Below are 27,335 nucleotides of genomic sequence, written 5' to 3' on the forward strand. Positions count from 1 at the left end.
GTTTGTAATTATATGCATATGTATGAGGAAAGCTCTTAATTTGTATGGAAAATCAACAGTGTGTTAAATGAATACGGAAAATAGGGTTGAGTGCACAGAAGACGCAACGGACAAAAGTTACTAACTAAAGAGATAGAAAGTGAGTTTTACATACTTTCAAGTACTTAAAAACTTAACAAAGAAAATATTCGAGGCACATGCACTTGCTTTGAATACACTATAACTACTACATATTTTTTAGTAAAAGTAAAACTTCAATAATTAAAAAACTAAAATAAAAAGCCATGACGTGATGTTTCAATTTTATATTTTTCAAATATAAGATGATACGAATTCGTTTTTTGCACAAAAATTATTTTTAATTTGTTGTGCGCAATCCGATCAAGTATGTATAAATATGTAAATATGTATATATGTATGTATGCATATGTTTACAACACAATGACATCAGTTGTATTTAAATTAGTAAATTACTCCATTCCGAACTGTATGAGGTCCAGAAAAGGTTTGCCCCTCTGAAATTTTTGGAGTGCTCCCAACAGATGGCAATGGATCCCTTTTCCTAAACATATAAGTATATCAGAGTTGTTGTTGTTGTAGCAGCATAAACATCCCCCATACTTACATACGGGAAATGCAGCTGAAGTGACAGTCCGCAGCCGGTTGTAAATCCGGGTTGTTCCGGTCACGTAGAAACGACTGTAGTGGGAACGTGAATGCATTCAAATAACTTAACACAAAGTATCTAAGAGAAAATACTGCAGGGGAATCCGCTATAAATAATAATATTTTAGAGCTTAAATTCGGTTGTCTAGTTCGAGTTTCTACTGGAATGTTGGTTGTGTATTTATGCTACCGGACAGATGAAGGCACAGTTATATTGTCCCGATTGCTATTATTACAGAAATAACTTTTGCTATAGTGCTTATATTTTATGTCCTGACATTCGGATACAGCAGCCACATTAATGTATAAATCCGTTATTATGGGAAACATGTGTTGCAAATACAAGTCTAAAAATAAAAATAGTCAGTACCAAAATTTAATAATTAATTGAACTTAGTAAAAAAAATCTATTTAAAAAATAAGTGAAAGCCTTGACGCTTTAAATTTATCGAAAAAGCGCTGCGAGTAAACTAAATCATTCTTAAAATTATCTTATTACAAAAATTATGTATAATATATTTGTATGCGTATATGTAACTTGTTGAATTGCATTGGAGCTGTGTTATAAACTAGTGAGTTTTTAAGAAAAATTAACATATACACATATGTACGTATCCATACGTATCCATACGTGTATATGCGTATGTATGTATATGGCCGCAACTAAGCTTAGCCCAGAATGCCTAACCTCGTATCAACAGTTCGATATTCTTTGCAAAGCCTCCGGAAACGAATTTAGAAATCTACACCAGTACACATGCAATTTATTTTTAGACCTGCATACTTGTGTCAATTTCCTCCACTGAATCGGACTGCGGCAGGACCAACAAAGTTAAAGCCCATATATGTATGACTGTCTACATAAAATTTGAAAGTACTCGCACCAAAATTTTCTCATAACATTGGCTATTTTAATCAGCGTATGATAAAAAGAACCTTCAGGACGCTTAATCGGAGGAATATTATGTATTAATAACTTTGTATGATGAGATCTTGGTAAGTATGTATGTGCATATTTATATGTGTATGTATGCATGTATGTATGTACTATGTATGGATATATCAACTGGACTGTTTGCGAATGCTGGTGGAGGCTTTACTAACGCGTGTATGTACATATATTTAATAACTTAGTGTATAAATGATAAGAGAGTAGATATGTGCAACTTGAATGATCAGATGTTTCAAAAATAATTAGCTGTTGTCGGATGCTTAATCACTTACTCACATACAGGTATATCTACAATTATAGGCAGGTACATCTGATCATTTACTTTTTGTAGAGCTTGAGCACATTTCATCCTTGAATTTTCTGTGAACAAACAAAGGAGAAAATAGGTTAGTCTCGCTTAAAAAACCGGTTTTTATTGATGTCACTTTCGTTGGCAGGAAACACAAATCTCGACCTAAAAACAGAGAAATAAAAAAGGAATAGATTAGCACGATTTTATGTGTGAATGTAGATGTATGGATCTATGCATGTATATTTCTTAGGCAGTGCTGGAACACGGGAGCTCTGTTTAACGACGAGTGTGCAGCGTTTTTGTTTAAAAACCATTTCTTTATTCTTTATTAAATTTGTTAATAGTAATACCAAAAGTTGTATTTAACGTCTTGTATTTGTATTTACAAAAGAAAACAACTAACTAATCGCGTTCTTGTTGTAATAGTAAGTAGAATGTTTTGAATTTTATTAGTTGCACAATTTTAGTAATAACATAAACACATCTGGGCTTAATCAATGAACTAAAATCACCACAGATAAAAAAAATGTTTCTAACGACACTTTAAAGAGCCACATAAGGAATCAAAGCACTTGGAAGCTTTAAAGCTTTATTTTCTTATAATCTTCCACATCTAATATATAAATATTATATTTTATATTGATTTAGACACACAGCTACACGTCGCAACAGCTCAACTCGTGTTTCAGCACTGCGCTTAGCTAACTTAAATTTCTAAGCGTTACTTCGATTTTCATCGAATCACAGGCATCTAATGCATTTATGCACATGTATGTCGGTGTGTGCATACCATGTTAGAGGTCAGCAAAATAGCAATGCGTGAAATAGAAGCTATTCTCAATCCTGCCTAGGGATACACATAAAATAGACCCAGGCACGTATTTACACACACACACACCTAACTGTGTGCAGTTTACACCCAGACAGTATCTGTGCACTGTTGCATTGATGCAAACATCTGCTGCAATGTTGTTGTTGTCACTGTACATTACGCTAATACATACATCCATACATTACTGAAGTTATCCTTGGTGCCAACACGAGAGAAAGAGAGAAAGTTTAAACATCCGCTTTGTCGATGAAACACAAGTACATACTCACTAATACTCATACATCCCATAACGCATATACACACACGCCAGCCCAAAAAACGCTTTGGCGAAACGTTGCAAGTGTAGGATCTACAGGATCAGTACAATACAGAAATATTACAAAAATTCAATGCGCTTACTCATCTGCGCTCGATACATAAATACTTGCATGCTGCTTAGGCAAACTAATACATAGACTTTGAATGAAAATCCAATGCCTTTTTTGTATACAGATATACATCGCTTTTTCCGAGTATAGCGTTGTCGTTGTCAAGCACATGCCACACACACACACACACCCACGTATATACATATGGATGTATATGTCTATACGAATTTAGACACAACAACAATTTCTTCTATTCTGAAGAATTTGTACCTTGGCGTTTCGACTGCAGTTTCCATGCATTCTGTAAGTCTTTTAAAATTACCTGAACAGCTGAAAGTTAAGGAAAAGAAAATTCAGTTGCTTATTCCTAATGTACATATACATACAGCCAAATTGTGCAAGTGTTTGAGCTACAGGATCAGTGCAATACAGAAATATTTCAAAAATTCAACGCGCTTACTCGTCTCCGCTCGATACATATGTAAATACTTGCATGCTGCATAGGCAAACCAATACATAAAACCTTGAATGAAAATCCAATGCCTCTTTCTGTACAGATGTGCATGTAAATATCGCTTTTCCCCGAGTATACTTTTGTTGTTTTCAAGCACACACCCACGTATATACATATGTATATGGCTATACGAATTTCGACACAAAAACAATTTAATCTGTTCTGGAAAATGTGTATCTTTGTGTGTCGACTGCAGTTTAGATGTACTCTGCAAGTCTTTGAAAATAACCTGAGCAACTAAAAGTTAAGGATTTGAAATCTCAATTGCTTATTCATAATGCATACATACATACATACACTTGTGCTCACATAATTAAGTAGCTTTATCTTTTTACAAAATTCGTATATTTTTCGTGCCAAAGTTTTTTCTTTACGTTTTTATAAAAACACAGTTTATTGCATGGCAAATTTAAATTTTTGAAGTTGCTTACAAATTGGATTGAAGAAGACGCTCAAATGTCAGATTTATATGGGAGAAAATGTTCAACATTTTATAAAAAAAAAAATTGTCAAACATCAATGCCATTTTTGAGCACTTCACAAGTTGAAAATATTGATTGAATTTTGGTATAAAAAACATTGAGAATTTTGTAAATTAAATAAATAAATTAAAGTGACTTAATTAGGTGTACACAAGTGTATGCTCGTATACATATGCCTGGCACTTTTGCTTTGACTTTGTAATATTCAGTTTCCTTTGGCGAAGAATTCATTATTCAAACCGATTTTTGAAGTTGTTAGGACTTGAATTCTGAGTCCTGAGCGGTGGAAAGATGGTGAACTGTTTTCATCCCCAATCTTTACATTGTGGCTTGCGGAAAAGGCACTCTGATGCCAATCTTTGGAATTCCGACTAGATTCAAAATACATACATACAAAGATACAAGCATTGTTCACGATTTTTCGATTTTCTCTGTAAATGCTTTTGGGTTTCTTAATTGTAATGTAAATGGCAGTGCCAATGGTAAGTTCTCAACTGTACTGCTACTGCAAATATATACATACATATGTATGTATATAAGTACTAGAGGACAATCGAAATACGACTTCGACTTTTGTCGGTTCTGGTAAAAAAACGAACTTTTGCCGAACATTTCTTACATTTTGTTTTGTTACAGAATTTTAGTTTTTGGAATATTTTTGGTATCAGGTACGTAAGCCCACATTTTCTGTTGCAAAAAATTTGCTTTGATATAAATACGTATGTATGGGGGTATGTATGTTTCTGTACCTGCTTCTACATGGAGTGCAGGTAGTGAGTAAAAGCGAGTTGCGGGGCAGCTCTATACCGATAAATGGCGCCGCTAGCAAGGTAAAAATGCCGATAAGCTCTTGTTTTTACATTACAATATAAAATTATTCAACTATAAAAATAAATAACTACCAAATGTACACTTGCAAAAACAACATTTTTTATTTTAATGAGCATACATAAATACCTTTTTCATTAGTTTCCACGACAGTCGGTTCTACGTTACCGAAACGGCCCGGATTTATATTCGGCCAAGGATTGCCACTCCAGCAGCATTCCCCGTATGTAATTAAGTATGGGGAATGTTTATGCTGCAACAACAACAACCTTTTTCGTTTGGTTTTTACTTATAAAAATACTGGATTTTTAATGTCATCGCTCATTTAATTTGGCACTCTGGCACTTTGGCCGAAATTAGCTGAAATTCGGTTCCGGCCTCAAAATTTGCCGTTCTCTAGTATATGCATTGCAAGTATGTATGTATGCACGTTTATACGAAACTTCTGAACCAGTTAAACTGTAGTTTGTCGGTATGTTTTTCTCTGTAAGAAGTTTAAAAATATAATAATGAATATAAATAGTTTTAATCTGGATTGTTCAAAACATACCTCAGATGACCACGAGGACTCTCTTTAATAGCAGTTTTGCACCTTTTCTACGGCCAGACCATTTGAGCCTACTTTTCCGAAAATTCCCCACTTTGAACCTTTTTGTTTACTTTCGGTTCAAATCGACAAACTAAAAATTGTAATGTATATCTCTTTAAATAAAATCTTGTAACCTAGTTTTACTCTAATGGAATATTCAAGAATATAGAGAGAATCAAGTAATAAATAAATAAAAATAAAATAAGTATATCCAAATCTGATTTTATATTGAAAATGTTTACACTACTAAATAGCATCTTTTTTTTCAAACTAAATTTAATGAAAATACTTTACAATAATGCAAACGAATCAATAATATCAACATTAATAAGACTTTAATTATTCAAAATATAATTTATTTATGCTTTTGTTTTAAATATTAATCTAAAATTCTTCTTGCATAAAATGGTAATTTGTTTTCTAGCTTTAGGAAAATTATCCTTTTGCTTTTTAGTTTTTACTTTTTATAAGCGTAGCGCCTAACAATGATATTTCCAGGCAAACCAAAATAATAGCAGTGACATCAATGAATTTTTTTATCAAATGTACATTTTCAGGTTTTATTACTAACGTTAGGAATTTAACAATTTTGAGTCACAATTATAATAAATTTAGTTAAGTTATAAAAGTGCAATTAAATATTGCTAAGTAAAACTTTATTTTTATTTTTATGCCGGACTCTGTTCTTTTCTACTTATATATTATATACATATATAGTAACATATGTGTGTACATATTTATGTATTTATTTACATACACATTGATGTATGCATGCATAACAACGTTTATCTTAAGCTGTTCAACTTCGGGGCTTCCTCCTTCAAATATGTGGGTATGTTTGCTAGAAGCGATTAATAGAACGATCCAAAATCAATCTCGTTCGAACACCAAAATGCAAATTCTTATCTTAATTTTTTTTTTTTTTTGAGGTTCTTTAAAGCTGTTGTCATACTCTGGCAGAGTAGATTCTTATATCAAAACCGAGTGCTCCTTGCGCATGTGCTCGTTAAGAAAAGCTTGAGAACGGTAAACACGCGAGCAGAGCGGGCATCGATTCGTTTCGAATTGCGACAAACGCTTCGAGCTTTGTCTTGGCAACTTGCCCGACCGATTTGCATACAAACTATCTGTATTCACCAGCAGGTTTTTCCGAAGTGTTGGCATTATGCGCTCCAAGGACTGAACCGAAGAAATAGAGGCCAATTGCTGAAGCGCTATCAGAGCAGTAGGATTATTTGCAATTATTTGTGGCGGGTTTTCCTCGCTGGCACAGGATAGAGACGCAGAAGAAGAACTCAAATCGGTCACTAGCAAATCTGCTTTCCCAATGCTTTGTTGAGAACCAACTATGGAGCAGCTGATGTCGGGTTTTGAGCATGGTTGGCTTTGGAGCTCTGGCGCTACCATTTTCCCCTTGCACGAAACATTGGCTGAATCCTGTCGTGTCTGACGACGTAAATTATATTTACTCGATGTAATTGCAGCATTGTCTGAGGATACGACATCTGAAAAACATAAAATACACAGCCAAATTAGAAATGATGTTTTAGTCCAAAACATAAACAAATCAAAACACCAACAAAATGAAAAATTATCAAATATAATAATAAATATATACATAAATATGTAATGTATGTGAAATGTAAAAAGTTCAATGAAAAACTGAGTTGGCAATAGGAAAGCGTCCATAAATCGCTATTTATTTAGGATAAAAAAGAACGAGTGCAACTTTATGTAGAGTTAAGTGACGGCATACATACTTACATAATTATAAAGCCCGCGACAGAACTATAGCACTACTTTAACCAGTTTTAACTATTTTGTTTTTGTTTTTCTGAATAATAACTATTTTTTGAATCAGAGTTTCTAGAGGAATTTTTGGCATGCAGTTTTATAGATTATTAAATTTTAGTACAATAAAGTGTTAATTGGAAAATTGTGATTGCTTAACAATTTTGCACAAAATTTGAATCTTGGATTTATGTGGCTTTTGTTATATGTACATGAAGGTGTTTTTCTTAAACATATTTTAATTAGATATACATATATATAGATGTACATACATACATCTATACATATACATATATTTTTCCCACAAAGATCTTCCGAAGTTACTTCTTCAACATTTCACATAATTTTACGAACGTGCAAAACATCTTGCTTATAGATGCATACATTTCGTAATTTTTTTGAAAGTATTAGCATTAAGTTATATTTATATAAGAAATATTCCACTTTCAATGTATGCTATACATATGCATGTAAATATTTAGTTACTGTGTATATTGAGGTAATGGCAAAATGTTGATTAAAAATCAAATTTAGTTTGAGCTTTTGTTTCAATACAATTAACATGGCGAGCCCCTAAGCTTTTAACCCAGAAAAAATTATACATTGAGGGTAGATATCCAATTATGCGACGGCTTTCCATTTTGGTTTCTGGATATTTTTCTTTCTCTTACTATTCAAAGCGGTAAAATAAAATTTGATTTCAATCTGGTTTAGTGAACCCAGGGTGAGGTTATAACTGAGTTCAGCTAAGTTTTGAATTGCTTTGCAAAACAACTCGGGATTTCGAATGTCTTCCTTTACTTTAATTAATTAATTTACTTTGAAGTCTGATACGAATTTTTTTTATTTTAATTTTATTATAGTTTGCTTTGTAAGATAAAATTTTTAAAATCGATATTTCGCTAAGCAAAATATGTTTGTCATTATCATCCTTATGTCGGGTCCGCTAAATCTAAATTAATCGGACTTAAATTTTATACTTCAAGCTACACGTAGTTAGAGAGCATAAAAATTACCTGGAATCTAACCACACAAATTTGGGGAACACAGTTACTATAGAATGGTGGAGTGGAGTTGATTTTAACTTTATGATCTTGCTGTCGATTTTATCTGCATACATCAGTTATGTGAAACAAGTAACTACTATTTACTAGAGAGCTACCTAAAAAATGCTATAAAAGAAAAATGTTACCTATCTGAACTACATCATTAGCCCTTCAAATAACCCCTCCTTATTTCTTAATCGGTAAATCGAGGAAATTTCGGCCGCTAGAGAGAGTAACCTCATACTAACTCACTTTGAAAAGTCCTGCAGGTTTAAATTTTTGAAAAATTTATTTATAAATGCTTTATAAGATAAGTCACATTTAGTAATATATTCATTTGAGGCATCTCTTGTGAAGTCAAAAATAATCATGCAGATAAGTACAGGCATCATTTCCTATTTAGGATTTTCGTTTGCAACACGACGCTTTGTTGTTAGCACGCTTGGTGTTGGAACCTGAAAGAGAGATAAATGTTAGATTTTGTATCACGAATTTCTTTTTATCTATACATACAATGGTTAACTATATTCAAGAACACGATTAATCTTCTTCAATTGAAAATATCTTTTAATTTATATATTTATTTTATTATATTTTTCTTAAACTATCATCCTTACCTAATAACATAAAATCATTTAATTTTTATTATCCGAGAACATATGCGCGACAACATCTAAATGGATTTATCTTTAAGCTTTGGGGCTAATGGTCATTCACACACCGCACGTTAACTGCTAAAGCAACACATCTCTACATAATTCTTTTTAGTTCATACTAAATTTTGAGAACTATTTGCGTTTTGCTATTTTTATTTACTACAATACTTTTAATATAAATATACCTCTTTGGAACATTTTTGGCATTGAGTTGTATCGCTTTAGGGTTATCATGTGATATGCTTCATGAATTTTAAAGTATTACATCAGTACACTCCACTTACTTTTCGCATATTTTGAGATGGTATACCTACCTATATACCGATATACTTATAATCTCTATTATATTCACTTATTATAATTTTTATTTTTATCAGTAATCAATTTGTTACATTACATTATTTACATTTATCGTCTAAGCACGAAATTACCGCATTGAGACTAACCAACAGGTGATTAGTGTCTTGACATTTTTTACTGGGAATACATACACATAGTACAATATAGATGTACATATAGTTTGCGCATTCAGTATTTTTTAGTTCAATCTACATATTGCAATTTTCAATACATAGTTGAACGTTCGGAATTGCCACAGATGAAACATATCTAGACCTTTGCCTGGATGAAAAAAAAAAAAACTAAAGATAACATTAGTTTTTAAAAAATTGTTCCAAAACATCAACTGATAATTTGACATTCAATGGATTAACTTTCAAAAAAGGGAAGGCATGAGAAAAAACCTTACCAATGATATGTTAGAGGTTAGGGGGCGTCCATGAATTACGTAAGATGTTTAAGGGGGGGAGGGGGTCGAGTCAAATCTCATCTAATCTTACGTTGGAGAGAGGGGGGGTCTCGGCAAATATCACGCAATTTTTTTTCTGACTGAAACAAAAAAATTGTACATGCTTAAGATTTATTCTCAAGCGTAATCGTAGTATGATTAAGATCATTCGCTAATTCGTTCGAAAGAAAATAATTTCATTCATACTTCGACGTTATACATTACTACTGTCAAACCACCGTATTTGTTTTATACCAAATAGCTCAATTTAATCTGAATTTGCGGTACAGTGTAGCCCGTCGGTTGTTTTCGCGCCACTATGAGCCGAACGCCCTATCACTCAGGTTGACGTTTGACAATTCCGGACTTTAAAGAACATGACGGAAAATCATTTGCTCCATTTCTAATACGCGTACCGATTCAACCGCTGAATGCCTTCATCAGCACGCCTATTGATCTCTATTGCCCAAGTATACGTGATGATTTAGAGAAAATATGCTGCAGTACATGCGGTATTTACTTCGCATCTATCACAAGAGCTGCAGAGCACAGGAGAGCAGCTCACATTGCACCAGCTAAGCAAGCGCGTATGTTCCGCAAAGTGCGACCCTCACGGATTGTCACAAGACGAGCTAATGAGTTACTGTGCGCAAGCGTCAACGGCTTAGAGTGGCTAGATTAGAACGAAGTTGAAGGAGCACATGCTTTTACTGAAAATCATATGGACATGTTGGTCCCAATAGTCTCTCTTGAAACCGCGCATGATTCTCCATGGATTGAATTAGAGTAGATATTCTTTTTTTAATCGCAGTAGTTACGATTTAAGTCTTCTATTGTTAAATTTTTATTACACATATAACTCTCAGCAATATTGATTACTAGTCTTAACTAGTCGTAAATAAAAGCACGAAGCAAATTTTTTTTCTTTTTACAATAACAATCCAACGCGTTTACATAAGAAACCCACATTTTGAAAAATCTCACGTGAGATTTGGGGATGGGGGAGGGGGTTGAATAAAATCTCACGACATCTCACCAGGGGGGGAGGGAGGCTCAGAAAATTGAAAAAAACACCTCACGTAATTTATGGACGCCCCCTTAGATGTTCCTTCAACCAATTACCAAAAAAAAAAGTCAAAAATAGTACCAAAAATCTCAATATTTTAATTCCGCTAAAAAAAATTTAAATATTTTTATTCAGACATTTTAAGCTTAAACTCTTCTAAAAAATAAATAATTGGCCTCTTCCTATTTGTGGTGCGCGTCTTGTTGTTGTTCTATAAATGGAGGGTCCTACAGTTTTAAGCCGCCCCCGAATGACAAATATTTTTTTATGGTTCTTCTATCAGTCGATATTTTGGAAAACATTTTTAAAAAATTGTTTCTTTTATAAAAAGTCTCGATTTTTGGGGGCACCTTAATGTATGTATGTTCTTGTTCTTTCAGTCCAATGCAAAATCTTAATATATTGACAACTATTCCCTTTCGTTTTAACTATTAGACTGGTATTTAAAAGGAGCCCATCGTAGAGGCCAAACCATGGAATCTTGGTATCGTAGTCTCGCAGTCGGCGTAGCCTTAATGATTTTTATACATTTTATAATAGTTCCAAAAGTTCAAACATCAATAAAAACGAATTTGATTGTATTGTATTTTTACCATAACAATTTGTGGGTGTAATCACTTGAACTTTTTCGCCGAAAGAACAAATATGTTTATTCATGTCAGCATACTACTGAAAAAAAAGTGAAATCACATTATTATTTTTTACACGTATTTAGGTATACGATCGATGTGACCGAAAACTTTTTCAATCTCAATTGTCTATAAAAAGTTCCTCACTACTTTGCCCTGCATGTTTCTGAGAGACATGTTTACGCAGGTCAGATTTATATTTGCATTTGTGTGGGCAAAAAATGCATGCCACTGTCGGCGCTACTCCACATTCATAACGCTTGTGACGTTTTAATGAACCTTTTATTTTATATGACTTGCCACACAAATGACAGACATACTGCAGTTGAAGACCAGCTTCCGATGAAGTGGACGTCAGGATTTTTGTTGGGCATCGCATAAGCGGCACGAGCTTTTCTTGTTGTTCATGGTTTTGTGACTTTTGTTCCTCCTCTCGCTCATGATCCTGTTGTTGGAAAGCGTTACTTACTACTTCAATGGCTGCTTTATCGAGCAATTCAAGTTGCCGCGAATTGTGTAACACTTCCTGTTGTCGGGTTTGTAGATGTAGGCGTCTCTGCTGCTTGTCGTTCTCCATCATCGTGTTGATGACCTGTGATGTGTCCGATGGTATTACACTCACGGGTGGTGAAGTAACTGCTACAGAATCATATTGTATAACATTCCGTAAAATCATTTTCTCCGGAATTGACTCGATTTTAATAAATTCTGTTTGCTGCTGATCGGATTGTGCTGCTGATCTTTGTGGATGGTGTTGCTGATGCTGCTGAACCACCACACCAGTACTCAAACAATCATTAAGCGTAAAATGTTGCTGCAAATTAGTCTGTGACGAATGTTGTCGGTTTGGCTGTTCTCCATTGGATGGCGCTATATTGGGTTGTTGAGCGACAGTTACAGTGTGATTCAATCTCACGTCCTTTACAATGTGTATCCTTTGCTTAGAGCCACCAGTACCAATAGAGCTTTCCGCTGCGCGGATGAGTTGATGTTTCGTGTCTGGAATGGTGTATTTAATGGCATTTCTCATTGACTCAGATGGGATTTCCACCACCATTGTGGCTGATGCTATCAAATTAGTTTCGGTGGAATTTCCGTCATCTTGCTGTTGTATAGATTGATGTGGGTGGCCCGTCAGTTGTGTATTTGCGACACTAGAAATAGTTCCTGCCACATTTGTAGCTGTGTTTTGTAACGAATAAGGAACCGTCTCCAATATTGTCCAATAACCATCAGATGTTCCTAAAAATGCCACAAAAAACAACAAACTTAATTAATATTAATTTCCAATCTATTCAATTTCAGCAGTTCATAATGGTTGGTTTAACATAAGAAAGTGTTTAAAAAATGCTCAGATTAGTTTTAAAATTTTTTATTAAATCTTATTATATTTATATTTTTTATTAGGTTTCGCAATTTCAAGACATTTTGGGTTTGTTTTATTATTTGCCAACTTTATTTCAACAGTTTCCAATTACATATAAGTTTTAAAAATATCCGTACAAATGAATGGGTCTGGTTGCATTGGAATAAAAAGCTTAATGATAAATACATATATATGTAAATATTTTTTTTATTAACTTTCCCATACCTGCTTAAAAAAATATATACTAATACATACATTCATACATACATGTTTACATAAATGCTTTAGTGACTTTTCAAAGAGAGAACTGTTCGATATTTTTTAAAGCTCCAATATTCTGTAGTAAGAAAAAAATAATCTTTGTTGAAAATCGACGTGGTTGTTTTATAAATAAGGCGGGAGTTAATATAATTTACCTATAAATTCGTCTTTAACAGTATAGTATAATAATGAGAAGTGTGACAGCCAGTTTGAGGGGCGCACATTTGAAGCTTCTTTTTTTTATTTTTGATTTTAACTCACTTTTCATTAATTTACCGAGCATAAAAGCGAGCGAGTCACTAAAATTTGTTTTCAATATATTTTAATAAAAATATATACATACATAAACAAATATATATATATGTAAGTATGTATATGGTATATCTAAAGCGGGTACCACAATTTGGAACGTGAAGGAACTCGTGTAAAAAAGATGGTTCTGTTGTTGAATCACGCTACATTTTAAGAACCCCCCGTCCCTTAAGTGCACTTTAGTACAATCGTTTTATCACAAAATTTTATATAATATTTTGTTATGTACTTATATGTACATATATGTATTGTATAAGTATATATTAAACAAATATTTAGCAAAAAATGGCAAGATTTGTTGAGATACGATTCTGATGCATTAAGTGGGCAGATGTTCGTATTAATGCGTTGAATTGTGCGTTTTTGGTCGCCTGTAAAATACGCTTAGACTTGATAAATCTGGTAAATTTCAGAACTTGATATTTACGTGATTGATATCAGCTAACAAAGCAAGTTATAGTTCTAGAATTCCTGAGGTAATATATGAGTTGGTAAAATATGTTCCACCAACCAAAGTTAATCTACAGCGCTAACCTATGCATGTACCTATGTATAAACGTGTGTGTGTTTCCTAGATTTGAAACATATATTACGTGGAAAATAAAACATATCCCTGACTCCTAAAAACCAAATCGAAATTGGGAAACGGTAATACATCTCATTCGCTAAGTTACTCAAGAAAAAATATTATCCATAACCTTTTCTAAACATATAAATATTCTTACAATTTAAGCCTTGAAATTCGCAAGCGTAGATTGTACATTTCTAATTCTATTTCCCAAAAATAAAGGGTATTTCAAAAGACGCGCCTAGATGTTGTTTTAAAATAAAACATGCACATTTTTTGATTCTTTCAGGTTTCCCTACTTGTATTCTAAATACGGCTTTCAACAATTATATGTAAAAAATGGCATCATTTAAATGCCCATCATAAGCACTTGTACCGGTAAAATCTGCCAAACGGTCGATTTATAAATGCCTAATTGTTTAGAGTATCGAGATATCGATGTTGAAGGTTGTTCAGCAACACTTTGCGCTACGGCTGCAACATTCTCCACAGAACGTCCAGTTTTTGGTCTACCAGTCAGTTTTTCATTCTCAACCGAACCAGTTTCTTGAAATTTTGTCGCCAATCATTGAATTGTCCACTCATTCGGACTATTATTTCCACCAAAAAAATCACGAATTTTGCGAGATGTCGTTCTTAAAGATAGATCATTTTCATAGTACGTATCAATAATTTTGACGCGTTGTTCTATCGTGTAAAATTGTACCTCAGTTTACTTGACAAATGTCAAAGATGACATAAAAATAAGTACCATTTACAGACACTTTTGAAATACCCTTTATATAAATTATTTCTGTACATACTTTTGAACATATATTTTGAAATTGTGCGTATGTATGTATTCTCTTAATTGGAATGCGCGTGAGTTTTCCATTTACTTACGTATGTAGGTATATACATACATACATATACACGTACAAAAGTTTCTTGTGGTTCAGTTATGCCTCCATTTTCATATCGTAGTATTCACATTTAAAACTCTTGAATTCCACTTTCATAATATTTAAGTATATTGCCCCTATATTCTGACGATTTTATTCGTCATCGTCATCGTAGTTATCATCGTCATCATCTTCACTGTCATGTAGAATAGGTACAGCTGTAATTGTTAGATCCCTACTCCTTAGGCCGAAATTAAAGTGCCCAACATCAACCAATGTATTAACGGGGTTGGCATTAACATCATCACCCTCGACATCACCGTCAGCATCACCACTATATATACCATCATAGTCGACCATATGATCGTCATATCTAGACTGTTCGTCCCCTTCGTCCTCATTGCGTATCTCATAAAGGCTTTCTTCGTTGTCGCGTGATGCCTCGTACAGCTCGCAGTGCTTGCGTTTGGCATGACGCAGAACATGATCCTTCCGACGCGATCGGTACTCGCATGATATGCACTTGTACTTTTTCTCTTTGAGACAATATTTGCGTACGTGCTCTTGCAGTTTTTGATGAGATTTATAATAACGGTTGCAGTGCCTGCACTGCATGAAGCTTTCGCGCTGAAGCAAAGCTGCTGCTCCGCTGCTATTATTATTCAGATACGAATACAAATCATTCGGCGGTTCGTTCCTGCCCGAAGTGGAGGCGATACGACCACCAGCAGCTGATGTGCCCGGGAACGCAGCGCCAGACGCAGTAACATTCGTATCAACGCCCAACAAGCTACCAAGTATTGGGTATATGTCTGCAGTTTTCGTATGCAAATATATAAGAAAATGAAGACAAAACAAACAAAAAATAATAATTTAAATTAAAAAGTGTACATACGTATTGGAAAGAAATAAACAAATAAATAAATAAACGTAACTTAATTTCTTAGTACAGCAATCTTTATATAATAATTTGCTATTGAAGAAAAGAGGAATATAAATTTTGAAGATTCGATGTATAGAAGAAAGTAAATGTATGTATGTTTTGCAGGACGAATATGATAAATTAAGATAATCAACCAAAACAAAAACAAAACATAATTAAATTCAAGCTAATTACCCATAAATGTATGCGAAACTGTTGTGATAGCGGCTATCATATGTATGTACCAAAGTACGTGTGTGCTGACGATGAGTATGAAGCGTATGAGTTTCTACACACACACATTTGCTCGTATGCATGTTTATTGTATTTACATATATATATATATATACATACATATATATATTAGGCTCTGATGAACCCATCTAAAGGTACAAAATATTCCATTTATGGTGAACCCTTTGACAAGTGATGAAATTGATGATGTTTGGTTAAATTGTGGATGAGAACATATTGTGTCTGGAAATAATCACATGTGCGCAACTAAACAATTGGATTAAGGACGTTTTATTTCAGTATGCTTTATCGGTATATTGCACCGAATCAAGTATTCATACAAATGCATATGTATTAGAGAAAAAGCAGGTATACGTAGTACATACTGTTAGGCAAATATCAAATATTTCTGTTATATAATACCTTAAAAAAATGTATAGTGTAGAGTAAATTTTTTCAGTACTTGAAATAATAATATATATTGCCTGAATCGGGTGTTTTTATTGAATGGATATTTTGTTAATTTGTTGTTTTAATTCAATAATTTATTAGCTTAAATTAACAATTCATAATAATAGTAGGTATTTCATTAGTACTCTAAAGGCTCTTCGGGCAACAATAAAGATAAGAACAACAACTTCTTGCCTGGAGTAGCTCCCCCTAATCCATGCACTCTTATTATATAAATATGTATATATCTATGGCTTTGACATTAGGTGCGACATCAGAACGTCAGTGGATTATAAAAGACCACTTTTCGTAAGATGGTATCCATTAGACCTAAAAGAAAAGAAACCACAATTAGATTAAATGCTACAAAGTTCACATTTTGGTGAATACATATCAAAATATATAAATTAGCTGGAAAAGAAAAATAAATTCGTTAGTTTTTACAAAATGTGTTCTTACGGTTTTGTTGTCCTCACGCGAATATCATCATATACATATATGAGCACATATGAACTCCTGATTTCTCTTATCCATGCACGCACATTTTTTGAAAATAAAACTCGTTCTACATTTTGTATTTCTCTATATTTATTCGTTTTTTAAGTATGCATACTTTTTAGATAGTTACTTTCGTTTCAGCGGCTACTAACAATAAAATATAAATTTTAATATACATATTTTATTTCAATAGTTTTGGATTACAGTGAAGTTTTTTGTTTTACTTTCTGCAAATTTCCCATATAATATATCTCTATAATTTGTCTACTTTCAATTTTTCAATAAACTACTTAATTCATCGTTAATATAAGAAACTTTGGAACGGTTTCTTTTCTGTTGCTGTGTTGTGATTTTTATTTCCATACAAATGTAAAATATATTATATCGCACCATGCACATTTAACTGTTATTTGATTTTTTTCTGTTCGGTTTCATTTAATATAATTAATAACATCTATGTACATACATACAGATGACAAGTAACAATTCGTTTATGTGGAATATATGTATGAATGCGTGTTTGTTTTTTTTTTCTTTTTTTTCTTGTTAATATAAAGTTTTGCATATTAGCAATTTCACAGTTTTCGAAAGGCATTTTTTATTAAGGGTGGGACATTACAACTTTGCAAATGGACATTTACTTTTTTATTCCGTTCATGCGCCACTCATACGCTGTCTAAAAACTTAACTTAATAAATGTTGCTTGTGTGAACACACAAATGCATCCAAAAAAATAGACAAGTGTGTGCACGTATCTGCCTATGTGTGCATGTATGTGAATTTAGAAGTATATCGCGAAGGTTTTCATTTTTTCATAATTGTTAGTGTAACCGTGAGGCGCTTTAAAGGCTTGTATTTATCGATAAAGAAGTAAACACACACATTTTTATGCATTTGCGAGATCCCTTAAATTTATTTATAAAAATACACTGTTTAACTCCATTGCCAATTTTTACGAGTGGCATGTGCATACATACATACGTATCTATGTATGTATGCATGTAGGTATGTAAGCTTTTTTCTCATTTTACGCAAATCTAGTAGATGCTCATGAGCAATCGTGATGTGTGTGTGTGTATGTTAAATTCATATTTCCAAAACAGATTTACAGACGTATCTTGATTACTTCAATTCGCGCGAAAATTTCTAGTTCCAATACCATCACAAATGTGTAATCACATACGACTTTTTATAGCTAATATTTTAATTCGTTTCCTTATTTCACTATGTTTAATTCACAGCTCATTTGGTTAAATATGTTATTACAAAACAAAAATTTTAACGCCCTATGCAAACATATGTATGTATATGTGCATATGTACTGCAGAATTCATAACAACGTACAATTAATGTGTTATTTATAAAATATAATGCTTTCTCCTACCACATACTGATCTTTTTGCCTGACTCTTCGGATATCTTTGCTTTTTACGAGTGTTTCCTTAAAGTTTAATAGTGACATTTATAGAAAACTTTGTCATCCAATCCAATTACATTTCTATTTTTATTTTTGCTTAAACAATATTCAATATACAAACATACATGTGTATATGTGTATGAGCATGTATGTGTTAGGTGTAGGCGAATGTTTGGTAAGTAAAACTACTCTTATTAAATCACTTTAGCTGGCTTGTGTTTAATACAAAAGCGTTTTTTTTTTAATATCCTAATATTTTAGTGGTTTGTTAAACTTTAAATTTGTGCCATTGGTTTTTTGCTTTGAAAAACTTTAACAACGTTGCTATATTTATATGCATTATATATATAAATAAAAGACTTTTCGAAAGTTCAGTTTTAAGTTGAAAATCTTTACCTATGTTTGTATGTATATTACAAATCAACAGAGGTTATGAAATGACATTTTTGACGTTTTCGAAAAAATACAAATCACACTTTAACACACATACAGTAGTTTATTTTTATCACACAGATATTCGCGATATTGCACATATTGAACTTAGCATTACTTAATTTTTATTTTTTGACCGCAGGCTTATGGAACTACTCTGCAACTCATCTCTTCCAAAGCTATGTGATGATCGAATAATATTCAACTGATTTAAGAATTGCACGAAATGCAATACAAATTATTAACAACAAATCCAGTATTTAACAAAACGTCAAAATACACAAAAATGCGGCAACGGACAAATGCTTATATAATATAATTTGAATATAATTAGACAGTAAAACTCTTAAATAAAAAAAAGAAACCACAACCTTAAAGAGCAATGATTGAATTAGAACTTATAAGTAAAAGTATTTTGATTTAAATTAATGTGAAAATTGATAAAAATAATAAAACTACTTTTTTCTAATTATCAAGAATGATTTGATTATATGATATGGAATAGTTAGGGGTAAGTGGGATGTACAGTATGAGATGAGTTGTTACTACCAATGCATTCATATATTTGACTAGTTATTTTCAAAACTATTATAATAAAAATTTATGATTGATCAATAAAACGCATTAAGCAAATTTAAAAGGTGCCACATTGAATCGCCTTTATCAATAGTTCTCATAAAAATTTTTAATTGTTAGATAAAATAAACTAAAAAAAAAAACATCTTAATTCAAATACTGACCAAATTCTTTTTCAGATATCTTTCTTTATGTGTTAAGTAAATTTAGTAAAAAGACAAAATAAAAACATTTCTTATTTTATACAATTTCCACTCTTGAACTTTTTTCCTCTTCAGGTAATTTCGAATAAACAATTTTATTGGTCCCATCGGCAAATGAAAGCTGGAAAGTTTGTTTATGCATACGTTTGGTATCACAATCAATTATACGAGTACCCGCTTACGTATGTCTGTTTGTATATACGTATGTCGTAAAGCATATACGTACTTGTATATACTTTTAAACATAAAAATAAACGTAACTATGTACTCGCATACATACATACACACATACTAAATTCCATTCTAATGGAATTAAAGGACGAGGGACAAGAGGTACATCAGTCAAATGTAAAAATACCGAATTATCAATCAAGTGGACACTTATTTGATTGTGATAAAATCATCATCAGTAAATTTTAAAAAATATATGTTTAACATTGAAAGACTATACATATACATACATATATTCGTATTAATTTTACAATAAATATATATTTAATTCATAGACTATCATTTGTATATCACATTCAAATTCAATCGCATATCTTCCGATTACATAATTCACCAAATGTATTTATCTATGCAACACATATACATTCGCACATGAATCATATGTATGTATGTAGTTTTACTTCGACTTTTCAACTACTATACATTTGCTTCTGCAAAAGTACTCGTATTTAGTATCTACATAAATTCTAGAATTTGGATAGTCGAACTTTTATTCCCACAAGATAAAAGACATTTCGTAAAATCGTTCCACTTATTTTCAGGTGACCTCTCTCGATTCAGTCAGTGCCGTAATTCGGACTATTTCATTCTCGCAAGACGTTAGGCCAAAAAATGTTTTCATTTGTGAAATTTTACAATAAATTAATAATCATATCGTGACGATTGCTACACTTTGCTTTCATTCCGAACTGTTTCCACAACACCCATTAACTTCTACATATTAAACGAATTTGAAATTTATTCATTTTACCCTCTCGAAAGGCAAATATCACAATGATAAAACTTTGTTTATAATAGTGGTCGCTATGTGATGGGCAACAATAAATACGATGGCCTTTTTATGACAGTAACATCTCATATGAAAGCTTTGCTTTTCGGGCTAGGTAGATCTCTGGGTGTTTTGCATAAAGTCCAGACGCACACCACAAATTAGAGAATCTGAGCTATATACGACTATTAACTAAAATCCCCTGGCCTGTTTGGTTACATTTGCAAGTAACAGCGAAATGAGTAACTCGGAATTAGATGGGTCCTGCATAGATGTAATGCATCATTTTTACATCTAAATGTCAGTGGAATACGCCATTACTATTGGAACTTTCCAAAAGCTAGTTTAACCCCTTGCTTGGACAGAATGTATGTAGGTAGAATATCTAAGTTTGATAGCGAATGTTAAGGCATTTAACGACAAGTAGTTCGGTTATGTAAAAGTCTTGCAGGTATTGCTTGGGACTGAAGAGGTTACGAGTGCATCCCGATGATGACAGCATTTCAGATCACTTTGGGTATGTATGTATGGTTATTCATTTATCTTTGTTTTTAATTTTTTGCAATTTACTTCATTTGCAACAACGCATGGCATAGTGCTTTTTCACTTGTAATGTATGCATGTTTGCGTTCCAAGTTATTTATTAAAATAAAAAAAAACAAAATATTTAATGCAAAGGTGTCTAATGCACCTAGTATATATGCATCTACCTATCGACTTACAAATAAAAAAACTATACAAACACATAATTTATAACACAAAAAGCATAAGCACAAATTGTTCTTTTTCAATCGACACTAACTCATTGCTCATTGCTCATCACCAATGACTAGTTTTTGGTTTTATTCATTTTTTACATTTTCAAATTGAGACATTAATTTTCGAATTCAATTAAAAATGGTCGAAATGAGGTCTTTCGTACTGCTACTGCTGTACTGCTGTGGGAGCAGTTAGCAGTTGAACTCCAATATTTATTACATTTTGTTTAACCATTTAAAAGTTACTTACTTGCCTCTCCAATCTTAATGGTATAATAACTCACATTGGGCAGACGGGACCACTTCAATTATTATGAGTGTTTTTTATATTAATAAGTATCACATAAGATTTATCATGTTTTCGAATTCATTATTAATCATTGTTATATTATTTATCTAAGAAAGGTATTTTAATAAGTGTATAACTAAATTTAATAAGGTTTATTTTTATTTGTTAATATAATCGTTTTTCAAACGCAGATCATTATTTTAACTTCTCATTGTCTGTGCATTTTCGTACTAATTCCAAGCTTTTGCATACATATGACTAATAAGTGCCATATTAATTATATAAATAAACTCGATTAACTATTGTATTTATTGCACATTATATTTCTCTATACATACATACATATTTTTATTGAAACCTACTCTACAAAACCATAAAAAAAGAAAAAATTTAAAGAAAGGAAATTCCGACTTATAGATTATCGTGTCATATGTACATACATATGTATGTGCATCTACTGTTCTGAATTAGAATCACTTTATGATACGAAATTTTATTTGGAATTGTACGCATGTACGTACATACGTATGTATTTCACTGCAGCAATATAAGAAGTAAAATTGAACATTTAAATTATGAATTTGAATTTTCGCACTTGTCAAAAACCGGCATACAGTACCGCATATTCGTAAAAAAACACTCTTAATTTTAGTTTTACTACCTTCTCTCTCTTTTCTCAATGCGACTCAAATTGTTTGTCTAACTAACGGAAATTTAGATTGCAAAATCCAAATACTTAAATCGTTGCTTTTTAAATATCATACTAAAAATAAGAACATATTCGTTTAAGCTCCCCTGAATAAGGAAGCCGAAAACATTGAAGTGAATAAAAAATAACTAGTAAGTTTTTTTAACTATTCAAGTCTAAAATTATTTTAATATGTTTTTTAAGATTTTTCTCAAAACACCAAAGGGAAAATATCTGAATGAATCTGAAAGGGTCCAAATCAAACTGTACCATAAGAGGGGTCTTTAAATCGAGAGTTTGGACGAATAATCGGAAGATCAGAGACAGTGTGGCACTCTTTAAAAAAAGGCAAAAATTATGGCGTTGAAAGCCCACGAAAGGCAATAAAACTGACTAGCCGCCAAATAAACCAAATTAAAAAGGAAGCCACGAAAAGTTTTTTTTTCAATTCGACCGCTTCACAGACAAGCGCGCTTAGGCTTCGCTCAAAAGCACATGCAGTGGGAAAACTTTGGTGGTGGCAGCTTCATGGTGAGGGCGGCATTTTCATTAGGACGAAAAGCAAATATTTGCTTTGTGTCAAAAAAAGAAGAAAATGAATTCTAAAATATACACGGAATTGTCGGACGATGCTCTCATCTCATTTTTGGATGAATACAGCCTTTTTCAACAAGATAATGCTGCCATTCACGCTGGCAAAGAATCGTTGAAATGGTTTAATGTTTTGAAGAGCACACATACCGCTCATGAAGTGGCCTGCATGCAGTCCCAATTTCAATCCGGTGGAGAATCTCTGGGAGTGCATGTCGCGCGAATTTTATGGACAAAAAGCGCAACAACACCAGTAGAATGCGTTCATACGAATATGTGGCACTGCAGTATATAAAAACAAAACCAAACTATGATCACATACATGCATCCCAGTGTTCTGGGTAACCTCACTCTATTATTACGAGCTTGACAGTGCAAAAAAAAATCCAAAAAAGAAAAAAGGAAACTGGCAAACTGCATCTGAATTGAATTTGCATAATTTACTACATCAAAACTTATTTTCACTGTTTTGCCGGCATGACCAAATTTTGTTTTAATTGGCTTGGCCGAAAAGTTTGATGATAATCATATTTATGTATTTACTCGTTTTGTGTGTTTTCTTTTGTTTTATAACATTTCTCAAAAATTAGTACAAAATTTTGTATAAATACTTATGCAACAATGTGAATGTCGTTTTCGTCGTATTTTTGAAATGCGTCTTAGTTTTCTTTTGTAATTTTATATAACTGAGATCATTATTATTACTATTACTTTTGTATGTTTTCTAATTTTTTTCTTGTTTTTTAATATATAATCAACTTATAAATTCCGCTCGGGTCCAAGCTAATTTAAATGAAATCCCCTAATACCATCGCAACTCTATCGATATACTCCATACACTTTCCATATCACTTTGTGCTTCAAATATCACTTCATGTGCCTCCTCTTCCTTCTTCTTCTTCAGTTGGTTAGCATCAAAGATGACCCTAACTGCTAAAATAAACGCAACAAGAATCTATGCTGACTTTTTAAAAAACTACAATATTAATTGATCAATATTCTCAGAAAGTACAGACATACTGTACATGTCGCTGTAGAGAATACCATATTTACATAAGTATGTATATATGTTCGTATAAAATTACTTTAAGCTATAGTAAAATTGTAAAAATAAATGAATGTAAAAAAAACGACTAAGTTCTCAAGATCATTTGGAAAATTACAAGACTTCTTTCTGTTTCAAAGAATTAAATCACATTCGTGCTAATTAGTTAATGTGCTGCTTGGAGAACTCCCACTCATATGCCCCCTACATACCTGCATATATAAGTATGTTTCATTGTTTCACGCATTACGCACATTGGTGCCTTCTTCATCTTAACTCATCCTATTTCACTCAACTATTGATTACTGTTTACCACTGTTCTGCGCCTTCGTAAATAATAGATTCGAATGCTTTGGAATGTGCTCTGCGCAATCCGCGAAGAAACTGCGATCAGCATAGGAAAGCGTTGGTCTGAATATGGCGAAGCTTACGACAACAATGGTGCCTCACGAGGTGATGACATCTGTATCTATATGGCCTGCAATACAGATGTTTAAAATTTGGATGCTCTTTTTTCATATCTTTCCAAGTATGTAGTTGTTGGCGGAGTATCGGTGGTCATTGCGAATATCGGGGTTGATTGTATCATCGATGTTGGTGTGTGCGCATATGCAATACGAGATTGTGTTTGTGTTTGGACTTCTTGTGGCAAATCGGGCACTCAAATTTCGGCTCAACACCACATTCGAAACGCATATGCCGATTTAAGCTATGCGGGCGAGCATAAGAATTGCCACAGCGTTCACACGTATAAGCGCCGCCAAAAGTACCACCTGATCCAGTTGTAACGGAAGCAATATGACTACTGCCAATGGCACTTCCACTATTGCTAATCACCCCAACCCCACTGCTTGCTAAAATTTCGTCGCTACCACTGCCACCTGGCATAAGTGCAGAGTTCGCCGCCGCTGCAGCTGCTGCCGCTGCCGCCGAGGTAGATGGTCCTGAGGTAGCAGAAGAACTAGATGTAGTCGCAAGTGACCCCGTGTTCATATTTCCACTAAGTGGTGATGCGACTCTATTTGAAGGCACTACTACGGTTCCAACCCCAACTGCAGTGGCGCCTGTAGTTGTGCTGGTGCTGTAACGACGAGTTGGAGTAATTGAGCGCGGTTGCGCTGATGTTTGCGTTGGTAACTGTGGATGTGTGGGTGTGTGCGAATGAGGAAAGTTAATCAAGGACGAAAGGTGAGTTGAAGGCGTGGCAGCTATCGACTGTAGCGCAGCCTGTTGCATTCCCGCAGGGCTCGTAACAGAACCTCCACTAATTACAGCTGCTGCCGCCTGTTGCAGCGCCATTGAGACAAGATTCATCCGAAAAGAACTCAAGCGAAGATCACACGGTTGGTCATCATCTGCACCTTCGCTTGCTAAAATAGCGCTGTTGTCGCTGGCAATACCAACTGAAATCGTACCTGTCTGTGACCCCATTCCAAGACTAGCCACGCCAGCCAAGTCGCTCTCGTTGTCATCGGCAGATGGCGCCGGTTCGTACTTTATAACTGGAGTGCAAACAGGACTACTCGGGGGACTGGTTTTCACACGCAAGTTACGACGAAGATGTGAGCCGCTGCCCATGAATCTACTCGACACGACAGCTTTATCTGGTAGTAGATGAAGTGATTAAAATCGAACGTGATCAAGGTACGGGTAGTCATGTCACAATTCAAAAAGAGAAGTAATAAAAAGAAATAAGAAAATTAGTTTTTTTGTTAATTTTTTTTTCGTTTTCAAAAAAAGTCTATTTCATTAACAATAGCTAATCTCGAAAGAATTGCAGTCACATTAGTTACTAATATCCGTTTTTTTTTCTTTTTTTCTGCTTTATACTAATATTTGGGTTATGTATGGTCAGGTCAAGGGATAAATGATTAAAATATTACACAAAATCTGTATTTGAGCAATGTATTGTATAATAAATGACTGACGGACGGATAAAAAAGCTTTACCACACGAGCTTGAGCTTGGTATTTTCTATTAACATATGGGCGAATTGCTAATATGAGTACATACATACATACATATATATTTGGCGAATATGGTGGTGGTGGTGGTGTTGACAAGGTGTTGATGATATGCATACGCGCTTAGGCAAGATGATGATGGACTTCTTTTGAATTTTGGCACTTGCTTTTATTAAATTGTATCCAAATCAGTTGGTGAAAGATTTTTGAATGAGTGCGTCCGGATGTACATATATGAGTATTTGCGGTATGTGATCTGTGTAGGTTTAGGGCTGGAGATTACAGAAAACTACTCGCTTTATAAAACAATGTATATGTATGTGAATGTAGCACAAATGTTCTCAATTTTAAATTGTACTCGTAAATAGAGACGTTGTCTAGAATAAATTAATGCTCAGGTTGTTTATGAAAATTTGTGCCTACACTTGTTGGCTTTGTAAAAATTTTATGTTTTAGTTATTAAATGCGCATACATACAAACATACATATACATGTGTGCAATGCGATCGTAATATAAAGAGTTAGTGACAATGTGCAGCATATAAACAATAAAAACAGAGAACGTAACACAGAGTAGTTTCTCCTTGTATTTGTTGAATACAGTGAGTGTATTTGACATAATTGCATTGATATTTCTTTACAGAAATCCACATCTTAAACACAGAAATGGAAATACTGTCTTTATCTTAGACCAGGGCCTAAACTTATGCGATCTGCAATCTGCCCTTTCAAATACGTCGGAAAGCATACGAGTACACTATAATATTCTACATAGGAATATATATTTGATTACGTAATAGCGGTTGATATAAATATAGTACGAATACGCACGCATGCCTTTAAAAGTAGTTTATGATTTTCGGGTATGTTTTTTAAACTAATTAATTTCAATTTATTATATTTTACATTAGAAACATATATGTACAGATACATATATGTGGTAAACGGAAAGTTTTTAAATACATACTACTTAAAACATAAATAAAAGGATCCTTTGGTTGAGAGCAAAATTCACAAGCAAATCTATTTAAAGAAATGGGAATGCTTCTCAAACAAAAAATGCATAAATATGTATGTATACTGAAAAGAAATTTACAAATCAATATTTTTACCAAATAAAAGTATAGTATCGTATAGACTACAAAACAACATTAGATCATATTATACAAAATATCGTGCCGTCCATTTTGCTTGTCCATTTCCAAACCAAGAGGATGGTGATAAAGATAAGATCAGGATCAGTCTAGCCTCCTATATTAGAAGAATATTTATAAAATATAGAGTTGAATATGTTTTTCTTTCATACGTAGGAACTTATATATCTTCATATGTGTATGCATGTGCTGTGTTACTGAAGAACCTCGATGCCATTGTGCAAGGCC

General features: G+C 33.2%; 3 protein-coding genes across 8 annotated transcripts in view; all 3 read right to left on the minus strand.

Annotated features, from left to right (window-relative positions):
- LOC128868507 (longitudinals lacking protein, isoforms F/I/K/T) overlaps positions 1-27,335 on the minus strand; it is a 108,035-nt gene that overhangs the window by 3,629 nt on the left and 77,071 nt on the right. Inside the window, exon 6 of one of the 6 annotated variants that reach the window (XM_054110681.1) lies at positions 10,365-12,740. The exons of the other annotated variants lie outside the window; for them this stretch is intronic. Within the exon in view, the coding sequence (XP_053966656.1) occupies positions 11,620-12,740 (1,121 nt within the window). The 3' untranslated portion in view covers positions 10,365-11,619. Of the gene's footprint in view, positions 1-10,364; positions 12,741-27,335 lie in introns of those variants that run through there. 6 annotated transcript variants of the gene reach the window in all.
- Positions 12,913-16,813, minus strand: LOC128868510 (uncharacterized). The gene is made up of 2 exons (XM_054110684.1): positions 16,004-16,813; positions 12,913-15,698 (listed from the first exon to the last, which is right to left on the minus strand). The coding sequence occupies exons 1-2, from the start codon at positions 16,041-16,043 to the stop codon at positions 15,040-15,042; spliced, it is 699 nt and encodes a 232-aa protein (XP_053966659.1). The 5' UTR covers positions 16,044-16,813; the 3' UTR covers positions 12,913-15,039.
- Positions 17,477-27,201, minus strand: LOC128868509 (protein glass-like). The gene is made up of 2 exons (XM_054110683.1): positions 26,011-27,201; positions 17,477-25,593 (listed from the first exon to the last, which is right to left on the minus strand). Exon 2 carries the CDS (start codon positions 25,565-25,567, stop codon positions 24,575-24,577), a length of 993 nt encoding a protein of 330 aa, XP_053966658.1. The 5' UTR covers positions 25,568-25,593; positions 26,011-27,201; the 3' UTR covers positions 17,477-24,574.

The sequence above is a fragment of the Anastrepha ludens genome, chromosome 6 (assembly GCF_028408465.1).
Source record: "Anastrepha ludens isolate Willacy chromosome 6, idAnaLude1.1, whole genome shotgun sequence".
Lineage (NCBI taxonomy): Eukaryota > Metazoa > Arthropoda > Insecta > Diptera > Tephritidae > Anastrepha > Anastrepha ludens.

Coding starts and splice junctions, on each gene's coding strand:
- LOC128868510 (XM_054110684.1), bottom strand. CDS start 16,043: ATGATAGCCGCTATCACAACAGTTTCGCATACATTTATGG. Junction 15,699..16,003: donor AGTTTCGCATACATTTATGG/GTAATTAGCTTG, acceptor CGAAAACTGCAG/ACATATACCCAATACTTGGT.
- LOC128868509 (XM_054110683.1), bottom strand. CDS start 25,567: ATGGGCAGCGGCTCACATCTTCGTCGTAACTTGCGTGTGAAAACCAGT.